The sequence below is a fragment of the Mixophyes fleayi genome, chromosome 2 (genome assembly GCF_038048845.1).
Source record: "Mixophyes fleayi isolate aMixFle1 chromosome 2, aMixFle1.hap1, whole genome shotgun sequence".
Taxonomy (NCBI): Eukaryota; Metazoa; Chordata; class Amphibia; order Anura; family Limnodynastidae; genus Mixophyes; species Mixophyes fleayi.
In genome coordinates, this window is record NC_134403.1 from 113,076,537 (window position 1) to 113,092,374 (window position 15,838).

Sequence of the window (15,838 nt, forward strand, 5' to 3'; positions counted from 1 at the left end):
AGAGTCATTGACAAAATGGGGTTAGATTACTCTAAAATATAGTGTCTTTCCGATCCTGCAGAGCTGTGAACATCTTGAGATGTATCCGCACCAGTAGTATATGTGCCTGGTTTTTGACAAGTCATCATCAGTATGTATTTGCTCCTGCTCTCAGGGTCATCTTAACAGCATTATAGGCCCGTGGGCAAAGCAGTGCACTGGGGTTCCTACCTGCACATTCCTACTCACAGGAATAAAAATGTAAATTATCGATAAAATTAAGTTTATATTTATTGTAATCTGCACCAAATCGATGTTTAAACATTAAAAAACATGGTGCTTTTGCTCCCCTTTGGTCTCCCCTATTTCACACTCTCCCTTCACTTACCTTTTGGTCGCCTACTTTCTTCTATCCCCTTCTTTTCATCGCGGCCCCTCTCTGTGCGCTCTGCACAGAGAGTGTCGGGTGTGATGACGTCACGCCCAACATTCAGTGTGAGCACAGCAGGGAGGAGGGAGGGAGCCGGATCACCGCCGTGAAGAGAGATGAGATTTTTTTTTTTTGGTCTCCTTCTGGGGCTCCGGGCCCTGCCAATGGGACCTCCTATGCCCATGCATAAAGACTGCCCTGTCTGCTCTGTAATAGGGGCGAAAGATAAACCTCCTAACAAACCTATATGTGCGTTTTTTGCAAGTCTGCATGAGCCTCATTTGCATAAGCACACTTATACTGTACTCTGCCTGTGTTAGTGCCATGCACCATATATACTCCCCCATAACGGCTTTTCAGGTGCAGAAGTGCACAGGTGCCAGTATAGTGCAAGTCTGCCTAGGCATATGTGTGTACATCCACTCTGCGTCAGCCCCTTTGTATTTAATCAAATGATTGATGTCTTGGTCTATTCTTCCTAAATGTATGAAGTATACATAGTTTCCATGAAGTATGCCTTTGAGGAAACATAAAGCCATAGATATGGTTACATAGCTTTTTCTGTGTCATGCATGTTACACCTTCTCTACTTGAACTAACCACCATGCATGATTGTTGTTTGGTTTGCCTTTGTGCTTAGAATTGCTATGTTATATTTTGTACTGCATTGTGACACATTTGTATGTTGTTCATGTGTGAAATATCCTTGACTAGCTTATAAAGTTGTAAAATGTTGTGAAATATACCCTATCTATTAGCATATCTTACTTTATTTTACTTTTAAGTTTTGAGTGTGGTAAAGTAAATCACATTGTTTGTCAAAGAAAACTTTGATTGGAAGCTATGTTGGTTGCTTTTCATAGACTGTAATAAACAAATCTCTGTGTCCCCGAAGGCTTATATTGATTGATTAGATACTCGTATTTGCCCTTCCAAACTATAATTTTTGGAAATAGGCTCTTTTTATCATATAAACTAAACACTCCTGTTCTGTGTAATTCCCCTTTAAAGTAATATACATTCTGTATACATGTTGCAATTTTCATTCCTATATCTGCCGTTTTTAGCAACATATACAGTAAATACAATTTAATTAGAGAAGACATCACAAATAGGTTTGCAAGAAAAGTTGTCTACTACTAAATTTGTTAGTTTATTTTTTTAATTCTTTGTAATATTTGATGTATAAATAAAGTGTGTGCATAAATAAATAGAATGTATATATTTTAAATTTTTTACGATGGAATCCTAAAGAGAAGGCTGTAAAGAAGGGGAAAAAAAAGCATGCCTTTTATTTATAACAAGCCCAGAAAGCAGCCAAATAGTGAAAGGGAAACCTTTAGGGTCTTTATCTTGTATTTTAGCTTGGTGTTTTTGTTTGTCGTCAGTACAAGAATTTTATTTCTATGGCTCATAACATCTTTGTGTGTGTTTTTTTGTTTTTTATTTTTATTTCACTAACAGGAAGTTCAGATTCTGCTGCACCAGATGTAAGTAACCATTCCCTCCTTACCTTAGTATATTGGTGTTTAATGTTCTATATTTACACACTTTTTTGGTGAGGAATAAGACAAGCTAGGAGCACATCCCTATTATTGATTATAGTAGAGGAGCTTATTTTATTCTTGAACAATATCATTTACTGTGCTCTTATTAACTGTAGATGCCCGTTCCGTCAATCAATGTTTCTACACGATGGTCTTGGGACCCTGAAGAAGAAAGGAAGAGGCAAGAAAAATGGCATCAAGAGCAAGAACAAATCCTTCAGGTAAAGGCTTGAATAGAACGACCTCCTAAATGGGCGCTACTTTGAAACACTATTTTATAATGGCGTGCACTAGCTAACTCTAGGGCAGGGTTTCCCAAACCCAGTCATCAGGGCTCCCTTACAGTGCAGGTTTTCCATATCCTTGCTGGAGCACAGGTGTATTCATTACTGACTGACACATTGTAACAGATCCACAGGTGGTCCTAATTATGTCACGTGATCCGGAAAAACGTGCACTGTTAGGGAGCCCTGAGGACTGGGTTTGGGAAACCCTGCTCTAGGGCAATATGACTTCATTTTACACTTCAATTATTGATAAATTGTGTTTAAAAGCAAAGATTTTGAAGCCGGGTTAGCAAAATCGTGAGTCTCCAGCTATTAATTAAGATGTAGCATATGATATTTATTTGTATGATTAGCAGAAATCTGTAGTGTGAAATAGTGAGCAAGTGTTTTTATTTTTTAACATTAGGACAAATATAAACGGGAACAAGAGAGACTTAGAGAAGAATGGGAGCAGGCTCAACAGGAAGCGGAGAAGGGAAGATCTCATCAACTCGATCAGGTTTGAATGTTCACATCCAGTGTATGCTATGCTGTCTAATCTATTACTTACATAATGCTATGTGGCCTATGATGGCTTTTATTTTTTTGGTATGATTTATCTAGCTTTGTCAGCGGTGTCAATGTGTACTTTGTTTTTAAAACAGGAGCCTACAATCCTAAAATTCAATAGCAGTGGTTCTAGGACGTCACATACCCCTACTTCATATTGGGGGAGACAAGAATCTGAAGACTCTGATTTAATGGGCAGTGAAGATGAAGAACATGAAAAGAGACAGGAAGAGGAACGTAAAAGAAAAGAAGAAGAAGAAAGGTTGAATTACTCGGAAGCTCGTCGGCGCCAGGCAGAGGAGGAAGCTCGTCGGCGCCAGGCAGAGGAGGAAGCTCGTCGGCGCCAGGCAGAGGAGGAAGCTCGTCGGCGCCAGGCAGAGGAGGAAGCTCGTCGGCGCCAGGCAGAGGAGGAAGCTCGTCGGCGCATTCAAGAAGTAGAAAGACGAAAGCAAGATGAGGAAAGGAGACAAAAAGAGGAGGAACAAAGAAGACTTAGAGAAGAGGAATGGCAGAGGAAAAAAGATGAAGAGGAACAGCAGAGGCTGAAATCACAAAGAACTCACCTCAGGTCTGTATGGTAGCTATTAGACTTTGGTTTATGTCATTTCAACTTGGATATTTAACTGTATTTTTGTCTATTCAATGGCTATAAAATATTCACACACTTATCTTTATTTTTGACCCTTTGTTATCTAGCATCATGATGTCAAATTTGATTTATTTGGAAATTGTGAGCACAACATAGTCTGTAATGTTTGTAAAAATAACATGTTTGTCCTTAATTACAAATAAAAAGTCAATTAAATGCATTGGCATTCACACCTAAATAAACTCTGGTGCCCACCAATGTCTCAAGGTCACACAATTGATTGTATTGTGTACAATTTACATTTTTTTTTCAATCAGTTTCAAAATAAATACACTTGTCTGTGAGAGGGTCCCACAGTTTTAGTGCTTTTCCAAACCAAAGTTCCATCATGAAAATGTATTTAAAAATGATTCAAAGCAAATATGAGTAAAAGTAAATAGCCATTAAAAAACACAAAGCAGTAAAACGATGAAGGAAGAATTAAGAGATTATTAATATCCCCAGGAACATCATCTGATTCATCATAAGAAATGGTGATAACATTAGGGTTATATCAGAGATATAGACACATATATATATTATAGGGTGTGTGTGTATGTTCATCAGGTGTTTGTCAGAACATGTTCTCTGTGGTTTGATGCATTCATTTTATGCGCAGTGCACCAAATACAAGATCATCATGGACTTTTGATGAATCCGATTATACATCTTACAACAGGTTAGTTGATTTAATGCACTTTGCTATCCCACAAAGTAGTGCTTTGCAATTATAATTTGGTTATAACTGTATTTTCTACTGACATGCCTCCTGGGATGAGTGGAGGTAATTGATGGTAAATATGCCCCATATGCAGTAAAAAATCCTTACAACTGTGGTGGTGTCATTACCCTGTGGCTGACAATGGAATTATCTCTGTTCAACATATGGTTGTCTAGGGAGGTAGGGCTGCCGTCCCTGTACAGTAATTTAAGAATGAATTCTCCCATTCCTAGCCTAGCAATATAGCGCTATTATTGCTAACTATAGCTTTGTGCATGAATATAGTGCAATAAGTATGTCCCTTTGCCATTGTAGAATTTCTTTAGCAGTACTTTTCACCATGTTTACTTCCTCTTAGTGGATGTGGCTTAAAAAGAAGTACAATTGGCCCTGTATTTATATTTCAGTGTCTGGTAACCTTAGTTTAACCAAAATTACATACATTAAATCTCTCCTTTCTCCTCTTACCTTTCTCCACATAGTTACTGCTAAAATTCACAAATCTATATCAAATTGTGTTTGGAGCTTGTTAGAGCTAATTATATTATACAAGGCTGCAATTGTCGGTAATCCCTTTTCTTGTGTATTAAAACGTCCCTCTACCTATCTGTTGCAGAACCTGAAATGGCTGGTGACAATAGCAATTTGCACACAGCTTAGGGTACTTAATGTCATTTTCCAGGAACTTTCCCCATGCACATTTGTACATCTTATATACCTGTTTGTTCATCTATGAGAAGTATAAGTGCACAGTGCTGTAATTTTTGCATCTTCTTTTTTTTCTAGAAACAAATTCAGAGATGTTCCAGATTCTTCATCATATCAAACTCAAGGACATGGTAAGTGTTATGTTAATATTCTCTCGTTTTTAAGAATGGCAGGATTTCAGAGTCTGCTTGTAAGTTTCTGCAAAACTAGTATTTAATGTAATGTCAGATGCCATGATATGCTTAAGTAGTTGGTGAGGGGACTCATTTAAATTGAATAAAGATTATCTCCCCACCCACACTCTGGACCAGAAATTGTAGAAAGCATGATGTTTACATTAAAATGAGTGTGTATGTGCGAAATGTCTGAGACAGGCATGGCCACCCTGTGGCCTCTATATATTGTTAAACTACAAGTCCCTGGTGGTCATTTACTGGCAAAGCATGTTAAGGCTTCTAGTTTCACAACGCATGGGGGCCAATTCAATTCTGCCGGGAATAACGCGCCGTTAGCAGTTTTACCATTAATACGGTAAAACTGTGCATAATTACTCTCCCTGAGCCGCGAGAGGAAAGCCAGGTTAAAATTACTGTAGTAACGTTAATACTGTTAACACCGCGTTACTCGCGGCAGAATTGAGGCGGGTCCCATGGAGAGCCACAGGTTGGGCTGATCTGGAAGAAATCAGTTGTGCTATGTTTGTATTTATAAAAAAACTGAGCATTGGCATATTCTAATTTGAGTAATGTGTAGATGTGAGGTTGAGGTTGCTGGTGCAAGCAGTCTTATCAGTTTGGCATTGCTGCTTGCTTTTATGAAGAAATGTGTACAACACAGGATATTTCTAGGTTTGTTTTTCCAATAAAATCAGTCACTTGTGTACACCAAGCCATTTTCCTAGGCATAATATCAACCTTGGTTATAAATAAAATATTGATTGTTTTCACCTTCCTTTACTTTTGAAAAGATCATGTTTATGTATCATGTATTTTATAATAACGATCATCATTAGCCCTTGGTAATGTTGAAACAGGAATGAATGACTTGCTGCAGTACCTTAAACACAAAATAATATTCGTAATGTAAATGTAAAATCTAGAAGGATATTATATGGTCACAGAATTCCTGTGTTACTTACAACATTTTATCCAGGGCATTGAACTACTGGATAACTTGTAATATTTTTATTTAATGCAGACATTATCCTATATAGTTTAAATTTTAAACTGAGCCAGTTATTTGTATGAGGAGATCTCCTATCTGGGGGTTTTCAAGTGAACAAATTACCCTTTTTAGGTACTTTCACAATTAAAACTGATTTTGCTTTCTACTGGTAATAGTTTACTGCTTAGGTATAATTGAACTTCTATTTAATTATCTGTCTGTTGGCTTCATTTGGCTGTTCATCTACTACGTAATGTCCAACAAAGGTTGCCAGTGCTATGCTGTTAAGAACCACACACTGCACTGTTTTTAGACGGTCTTTATATGGATCAAATACAACAATGCACTTAATAGCACTGTAAATTAGATATATTAATTGATTTTGTAAGCTAAATAAATTGTCAATGTTACAGAGAGCTACAGAGATTTCGACACTACGTGGACTGCCGGTGAATCAAACCAGGCATCACAGAAAGATATCTCTGCAGAACGGGAGAGACAGAAAATAATTCAAGAAATGAAGAAAAAAGCACCCGTGAATAATGATAGCAGCTGGATCAGGCAGCGTAGCGCCAGTGTCACCAAAGACACATCATCTCTTCCAAATTTTATGAGAAGGTAATCTTTCATTTTAAGTAAAATGAGACAAAGTAATATTTCCTTGATGTATTAGAGTAGTTCAGTTCCATTACAAAGTGTACTTTATAATAACCCTAAAAAATCCCCTGTTGTCTCTGTAGGCACTGAAGTTCAAATAAACTTACACCAAGCTATTTGTCTTTGCAGAGGCGAATCATTAGATAACTTGGACTCCAGCTCAGGCTCCCATGTACAGCCATCCTGGGCAAATCATTCATCATCATATAATTCTCTGTCATCTAGTCAAGATTTCAGTCGACCTCCTCAAGTGGTATCCACCTCTAACCGCACCTACCTGCGCAACCCTTCCTCCGGCTCAGCCCGGAGCGCATCTCTCTCTCAGAGCTCTGTGGCCTCTTCTACTTTGCCTCGGAACCAACCTTCAGCACAAGCATCCGGACAGCAGCGCAACAAGTAAGCATTTGTTTTGTTTCTTGACCAAAGTTATAGATATATTTATTTTCTTATTTATTGCAGGCTCTATTAAATGTAAAAATACATTTGTAACTAAAGCTGTGAATTCAGTGTATAATCTTTACTGCTTTGTACAGTTTGTTATATGGGAACTGCAATTCATAAAAATGATCCTATGGAAGATGACAATGGATTTACCCAACTGTCCTCCCTTTTCTTTCTTTAATGTTTGTTACCTAATGGAGTGGGTTCCACTTGTGAGTTACTTGCACACTAAAACTACTACACAAAGCTTCCTCTTATTGTCATCTTCACTCAGTAAGTAAGTGTCACATTAGTGTCATGTGACATCTGATACAATACCCTGGATGTTGGTGCCTGAACTGAGCCAATGAGAAATGCAATGTTATACTTAGGATGTAAAGAGTGCTTTGTGGAACATTTATTATCTTACTATGTCAGCTATGTTTGAATGCTATCTTAAATTTAGGTAATTGTCTCAAAGAAGTCATTGTAACAAAAAAGCCTGGTTGTGTTCTGTTCCCTGTTTTAAGTTACTCTATAATTACTTTTTGTTTTGCCCAGTTACGTGTGCCAGCTAAAGATCTCTTTATTCATCGAATTGTTAGGTGGTGCTTCAGAAATCTTCCTTTTGTCCTAGTGCTGGTCTCCATAAAAGAAGTGTGATTTTATTCATCCTTTGACTAACTTCTGCATTCCTGAACATTTTACAGACTTCAAACAAGGGCTCAGTTATTTTCTTATTCTGTATCTAGGTCAGTGAGCGGGAAGAAATTGTGCTCTTACTGTAATAACAGTTTGGGCAAAGGAGCAGCCATGATCATCGAAAGTCTTGGTCTTTGTTTTCATTTACATTGTTTTAAGGTGAGACTTTGAGGACGTCTAAATTTTCCACAAACATAAGTGATCAACCATGGTTGTGGGTTCTAGCACTAATCCTGTATATTACAGACATTGTTCCATGAAACAAACTCTAGAATAAGCATAAATGTCTTTTTATATACAAAGTGTGTAGGTTTTACTACCACTTTTTTTTTTTTTTCTCCATAGTTTATAAAGGACAAAAATGTCAAATTGTAAAGCATATAAGGCGAATATTTCACTTGAAACATTTGTTTTACTAAAATATTTTTATTTTTTTATTTTCATGTGCTAGTATTTTCTATAATGCTGTAATTCCATGTTAAATATTAAAGGACCAGTAATATAATTAAATCTTTACACCACTCCCCCAATTTTCACTTTTAACGGGAACATATTTTCCCCATCTTGCAGAACTGAGTGGCGTTAGTAAGTTGAGATCAAAGACCATATGCGTTATACTGCGAATAAGCTATAACCAGTTACACCCATGAGCACTGCTAAGGAAAAAGGTCTGAAGTTGCTAAGGTTAGCAATAGCTTGTGTTGAAATTCAACTGATGGTATAGGTCCATCTGAACTCATGGCTTAAGTCGATTTTGGGATCTAGTCATATACGTACAATACAAGGTGAAAAATGCAGGGTCCCAGCTAATTTCCTTACAAACCAACTTTGGAATTATGTAAAGATATCATGTTCCATGCCTATGAGCCAGCCAGCCAACTTGAATCAATATTTTTTTTACAGGTAATCATAGGGAACAGGTTAGTGTAGCAAGCAAAGCACCAGGCTCGGAGGCCAAATTTGTGCTCTGAGCAAAGCAGAATGCAGCATACTTACTAGGGTATCTATGTTAATACAATACATGAATGCTATTATAAAAAATATACCTGGCCAGAATGTAATATTTAATGCGCATGGTGTAGCAAAAGAAATACTATGTACATCAGACGTCCCTTGAAATGCTTCTGTATAGCCTCGTATACACCTACATAGCCAGCATGCCCATATTGTTGAGAAAGGAGAGTGTTGTGATATCACAGCATAATCTGCTGGGCTGATGGCAGATGACTGTGTGAATCTTCCCCATCTCCATGCAACCGTGACAAACTGCTTCAAATTGGGCTTCTATGCTGGCAAGTCTGTTGTATACTTGCATCTATTATAGCTCTTCTACATTACAAACTGAGAATTTTGCCTATAAAGGAATCTAGTAAAAGTCATAACCTTGACTCCGTAGTAAATAAACTCGCAGAAAGCTGTTAAAAAAAAAAAAAAAAAAAAAAAATGTTTGCTGAATTTTAAATGCCACAAAGTAGAAAGTAGAGACAGAGAGGGGAACCGTATGCACTTTTGGCATACATTTAAACCGAGCATTTAGCATGCGTTACAGGAAGTCTAAATATTGTGTATGGAGTGCTTTTTGCCCATACATCTTTTTTTAAGGATTTTCATTAGAGAGGGTCTCTATTCACATTTCATTTTAATATCCCTCAATTAACATGTTCCTGTAGAAATCCTTGTTGTTAAATTACAGCTAAAACAAGAATAAGAAAAACACACACATACTCAATGTGTGTTAAAAGAAAAATCAGTATTTTGTTGGCTTTAAATATATTAGCAATAAATTTGTGTTTGAGGGGGGTTTGACTGACTGACAGATCAATAGCTTGTACTCTGTTGTGCAGCAAATATAAATACCATCATCATAATCACCATTTATTTATAGATCACCACCAATTCCACAGTGCTGCACCATACCATAAATACTGTGCCATAAAAAATATTTTTATTTATTTAAGGCATTCTTGTATTTTGTTTTTATTTATTTTGAGGTTTAATTGTTGTTTCATTATGGGTGAAATATAGCATATATAACTGCTTTATATACAAAGTTCCAGTCAATCAGGACCACATAAATTCCCTCAAGCAGCATTGTTTACTATCGCATGTCTTTTGTGATAATTGGTGCAGCCCTATCTAATCTGTAACTTGAAAAAAAATGTGGCTTGTTGCTGGCCCTTGAGGAGCTGGAGCAAATCCTCCTTTTTGGGCTAGAGCATCGATCTTATCAGGATGTCATACAGACATACTCTTATTTTACACTTTGCATAAACAATGCCAGAAATGAATTCTAGTCTGATTAAATGCAAATTTCAATTCACATCTGTAAGAATTTAAGGATATTTCTACATTTTGCTGAATATATTGTAATCAAACCAGTACCAAGTTAGCGTACAGCTTCTTGTTTACATGATTGCAGCTACATGAGCTCCGGATTTATTTAATTTTTTTTTCATGTTTATTAGTGTTTGGTTTTATTTCATGGAATTTGTCTGTGCCACACCTATATATCTGGTGCCAAATCAGTCTGCCTCTGCCGATGCTTTGTGCTGCATTCTGTTTCTCTGCCTGACTTAATCACTTTCCATAAAGTAATAACAAAACTTGATCGCTATGTCTGGCTGTTGCCTAACCTACTAATGATTTCAATTGCTTTGCTGCTTGGTTTAGTCATTTCAGGCTTTGCTGGATGTTTCCTGTATAATGGATTTGTGTCCAGAGACCGAGCAATGTTGTGTAGTGTAAGCCGCTTCTAATTTCTTTTCTCTTTGTTTCTTTTTTAAACAGTGTGTTGCTTGTGAAACCGACCTTGGAGGCTCCAATTCTGGGGCAGAAGTTAGAATCCGGAACAATGAACTGTACTGCAACAGCTGCTATATTAAATTTAAATGTAGGTTTGTGTGATAACTGTTCGGGTTCAGCACAACCATTACTGCTGGTCCACAATCCTAGCATGCACTGTAGTGAAAAATAGTTAATTGCTTAGTATTGTTTTTTTAATTGAACCAATGACAGTCTCCAGACCTGATGTTTTATCCATAACACCTTGAAGGCGTTAATGCCCAGAAGAAAGTTTTTGTCTCTTTTGTTGATGTTGAAGATGTACTCTATATTTTTTAATCTTTAATGGTGAAGTAATTTACAACAGTGCAGGCAACGAAAGAGCACAGAGCTTTTCTGTTTGCACAAATGGCCTATTTGTCTGCCTGCTTAGCGCATTCATCAGTTATCACCACATTCTGGTTCTGACAATGCCCTGGGAAATCTACTTTTATAGGGTTGTGGGTGGCGTTGTTGGAAAGAGTGAGAAACGCGCTAGCAAGTCCTACCTACTGCTACTTTAGGGCCTTCACCCTTTTAGTTTTTCTCCTAAAATACTGATTGATTTTAGTCTCATTTAGGTGTTAAATTAATCGCAGGAGTTTAGGGAACATTGTGACTGTCTTGATTACTTTGTTACAATTATTTTATTACATTGGTTCAAATTTTCTCTAGGATGTGCAAAAGGCACTCCTTTAGAAGAGAAGGCATACATCTAAAACAAGTATTTTTGCCTCCTATATGAGCCATGTACACGCATTCAATCTCATTCAATTAATCTCCTATGCCAAAATTAAATCTCATTTTTGCATTTGGGTGCATAAATAAGCACATTAATGTGCCTAGCCCGGCCTTGGGAAGAAATGACCAGCTTCTCCCACAACTGCAGATGCTGCTACATTGACCTGCAATATACAAATTCCACACAGATAAGGCCCTGGTCAGAATCAAATCCATGACCCCAGTGCTATGAGGCCTCAATGTTAACCACTGTGCCACCACTATCGTTGAGAACAAGAATGACCCTGGAAGGAGCAGTTGTCACTTTGGCCTTGTGACCCCTTTCCATTTTAACTGATTTATTCAGGGTATTTTCAACCTCCGACCTATCTGGTCATTAATTTAATGGCTAAGAGGGGAGACAAATGTAGAAAGTTGGCAAAATATGAGTACTAATGGCATTCTGTTTGTTCACAGCCGGTCAGCCCACTTCTATGTGAAGGCCTAATCACTGCAGGGCCACTTCTAGAAGTAGCAGAAGAAGAAGGATCCGGCAAGGATGTAAATCTGTAAGCACAAGTTGGACATGTGCTCTATATACCTTATGTTATCTGTAAGATATGACATTGCAATTGCCTTTTATTCTTGTATTACCTCTTTAACTAGATTTGTCTATGATATATTTATGAGAGGATAATCAAAGCTAAGGGGCATGTTGTATTTTGTGTTCTGAATTCCATATGTAAAAAGACAGCTTTTATTTGTAATTTCAAAATATTTTTGAGTCTTTATTTTTTTTTTTCCATTCTCTTTTCATTGGTGTCTGAAGAGGGTATTTCATTAAAATGTTATTTAACAAGCAGTATCAAATTAATACTAGAGCTAATGTTGCTGTCTTCATTTCTGATGTGTTCCGCTAAGCAAAATGAAATAATGTTGAAATACATTTGAATGTATTGTAGTTCCATCTCTGTGTGGGAATGTGCGGTACATCACTGCTTTTGGTGAGGCGCAGAAAGGATGCTGCAAGCTCTCATTTTCTGAGTAATCTCTATGTAGGAATTGTGCGGTAACACGGATTTTCAATAGCAAATGCGTTTTCTCTTTCTGAAATTATTTGATGACAAATGTTTATTTTCCAAAAAAAAGCTTCCTGTAACTAAAATATTTTCTGATTTACTTTTGTAAATAAAATTATGGCTGCATTTAAATCAGATATTGTATTTTTCCAGTGGTTTATTACTTTAAACATATACATTTTTATTTTTTTTATAATATTGATCATGGTACACAAGCCTAGGGCATGTCCGAATGAAACTGGTGAGTGTACAATCCCCCTACCTTGAGTTTGGTTAGATTCCTTAAGGAACAAATATAGACATGTTCAGATCTTTATTGTTCGTGTTTCTTGCGTGTTCTAATAAAAATGTATTTCTGAAATATGTGATGTAAACTTTAAAATAAGCTGCAATCTTTCTGCACAATAGTGTACTCTCCATGCACTTTAGAGCTCAAACTCTAACAATGTCGGCCCTATTCTAGCCAATTAAAAAAAGTGTTTATTTTGGACGGTGGGAGATTTTGCAAACTTCAACTGCTGAGTGTTAGGCTGTGTACACACTACATATTTTTCACCAGATTATCATGCCAATCATACAAACGACCATATCGCATTAGTGTGTAGGCTCCCATGATCATGTTTTATCGTTCCAAAGCACATTTTATTGTTTGATGTAATAAACACACTAAATCTCTATAAACAATGGGATGATGCTGGGCAAATTCTGCAGTATGTACGCACTTGCGACCAGCAGTGTAGGCAGATGTCCATAGAGTTTACAGTGTCACGATCTTTTCAGCAGATGGTTATGACAGATGAAGAGCACAGGTCTGAAGGAAACTCATGTAAAATGTGTATAGGTTGTACATATGAATCTGCATTCTGATTAGGACTTTCAGTCGTTGGTAAAATCATTAACAGTATCTCATCCAGGGAAATTAGAGCCTTAGCCTATACTGACACCAGTGTGCTTGTAACATTGTGTACATCTCATCTGCAACATCTCGTCTTAGCAATATTAATATACGCCAAGCAATATTAATATACAGTCATTATCACATTATCAGCAAGACTAGTGAAGACCCAAATATTGGTCACAAATATACACCACAAATTAATGAACAGCATGCAATGCCGCCAAATGTCTCACATAAAATAAGTGTCTATGAAACATTAATGGATGTGCCCACCAATCACAATTAAAATACACAAATCAAATGCAAAGTAATTTCCATTCCAGCAAAAGCAAGCAACTTCTAACACTGTTTTCCTAAACTGTCAGGAGAAATATATAATACCATAATATTGGTATAATAACAGACAAACCTAGTAGTCGGGTGTATTGTTAAGTGTGAGAATTTGCTGCTTTCTGTCATAGAACTGTCATTTCCTATTCAATGTTTTCAGCTACTGGTGCCAGGAAAATCAAACAGGCTGGTTCTTAGCCTAGCATCCTTCAGTCAAATGTTTGTGTGTAAGGTGTTATGTAAATGTATAGGTGTGTGTTTGTGGCTTGTGTGTAATAGATTCATTACACTCCTATCAAAATATGACCATGAATCTTTGCCACAATGAATTAAACTTTGCTTTGCACCAGGCTTGTGTGTGTGTATGTGTATATGTATATACACACACTTATGAGTTGTATGAGCAGTAAAATACCAATCTTCATTTTTAGACATTATTAGGTACTGCCACTACCACAAATGTTGAGGTTTGAAGCAAAAACTAGCATTTTCAAAGCAATTCCCTTTATTTTGCTGTCCCCTTAAACTTGCTGAGACTCTGTCTGTAGTGACATCACCGAGGACTGACTAGTGAAGGGTGATTCATAGAAATGCAAAAAAATAAATAAAAGGGTCTCCATCTTCTTCAAACCCTTCCACAGTCTGTTAAAACCATTTCACCATATTTGCACAATTATTTTACATACCTACTTGGTTCTTACAGGTTTTCTATCATTTATTCATGTGGTGTGATTTTCTATTCGTTTTTCACATATTGTTATTTTTACCATACCTCTCAACTGTTCCAATTTAGGTGGGACGGTACTGGTCCTGTGGATCTTGACATGTGTTATTTCATCTGCTGATACTGTTAAGCAGTATGTCCTGCTCACCATCAGTTTTCACTTCTTCTGCAAGTGGCGGTGGGCAGGTGCAGTACATATCTTCCTCTAGTGTGCTTGGCTTTTCTAGACACTCTCAAGGGGAGTGAAACAGGGTTTAGGAGTAGTCTATCAATTCATAGGTGCTAGTAACCCCCTTCATACCCTCCTCCCACTCATCTACCGGCGAGACCACTCGCATATATTCTGACTTTGATCTAAATATTGCAAGGTGTTTTTACATTTTTTATTTATAACATTTTTATTTTATTTATAACGGACAGATATAAAAATGTACAATACAGCTTAGTAAGTAAATAACTAATATAAAGGCATATGATAAATTTAAAGGTAGCTTTGAGTACACAGATTAGAACATATTGTAAATATATTATTCAACTGACCAATTTTTAGTTTAAGTAGGGGAAAAAGGGAAGGATTCTGTAGTGAAGGGGGGAGTAGCATGGCATACCATAGGTGGGTCGGTCAAGGGTAGGAGAAGGAAAGAGTAAGAAAAGGGAAACTGAGGTTAAAAGATCATATCCATGGACACCATATTTTATCACAGGATATGTTCAAGGTTTTCACTATATTAATGATGTGCTCCATGCAATGAGCTTGCTAGCTCCTGTTAATGATAGATTGGACTGAAAGGAGATTAGGTTGTTTCCAGTCTGTAAGTGGCAGCAGAGATTGTCTTATTAATTTGTTTTTGATTATGATTGCGGCAGGTTCTCTTACCGGAAGGAGGCAGAAGTAGGGAACCATCCGGGTGCTCAATTGTAAGAGAACACATATTACATTTTTAATGTCCTGCCACAGGTAAGAAAGTTTTGGGCATCCCCACCAGATATGAAGAAATTAACCCTCCAGCATCTATCAGAAGTATCATCATGTATCTTTTTAAGGCTGGGTACACTACAGAATTTTCCACTCTGTGTGTTATCTACAACACTTGTAACAATGACTGAAAAAGAAAAAAAAAAGTTATAATCAGCATTCCTACGTGCACTATACATGTTTTAAAAGATTTACCCTCATTTGTGCTCTTCAACTGTCATGACCATCAGCTGAAAAAATCATGACCTGGAAGAATGTCATTCTATAGCTCAAAGAGATTTATAGTTCTGCTGAACAATCAAACCAAACGATGAGGTTTTGGAACGATCATTGTTCATTATACACACTAATGCAATATCGGACCTAATGGTCATTTATTGTTTGATCGACCCAATACACGACTGAAAACACTGTAGTGTGTACCCAGCCTAACCATGAGGTGTTGTTTAAACACTGTGAGTACTATATTATATCTCTACTTTTCTGGGATTAATCCATG

At 37.0% G+C, this 15,838-nt stretch overlaps 1 protein-coding gene across 8 annotated transcripts in view; it reads left to right on the top strand.

Moving 5' to 3' along the window:
• LMO7 (LIM domain 7) overlaps window positions 1–12,546 on the top strand; it is a 110,741-nt gene extending 98,195 nt beyond the window's left edge. For 7 of the 8 annotated variants that reach the window (XM_075199832.1, XM_075199833.1, XM_075199829.1 and 4 more), the window contains 11 exons: window positions 1,874–1,899; window positions 2,073–2,177; window positions 2,650–2,742; window positions 2,885–3,360; window positions 4,040–4,099; window positions 4,928–4,980; window positions 6,427–6,631; window positions 6,800–7,066; window positions 7,843–7,951; window positions 10,580–10,682; window positions 11,810–12,546. In XM_075199832.1, coding sequence (XP_075055933.1) covers window positions 1,874–1,899; window positions 2,073–2,177; window positions 2,650–2,742; window positions 2,885–3,360; window positions 4,040–4,099; window positions 4,928–4,980; window positions 6,427–6,631; window positions 6,800–7,066; window positions 7,843–7,951; window positions 10,580–10,682; window positions 11,810–11,832 — 1,520 coding nt within the window. In that variant the 3' untranslated portion in view covers window positions 11,833–12,546. The remainder of the gene's footprint in view (window positions 1–1,873; window positions 1,900–2,072; window positions 2,178–2,649; window positions 2,743–2,884; window positions 3,361–4,039; window positions 4,100–4,927; window positions 4,981–6,426; window positions 6,632–6,799; window positions 7,067–7,842; window positions 7,952–10,579; window positions 10,683–11,809) is intronic. The other variant, XM_075199830.1, reaches the window with a different exon arrangement.
• Window positions 12,547–15,838: the final 3,292 nt, after the last annotated feature.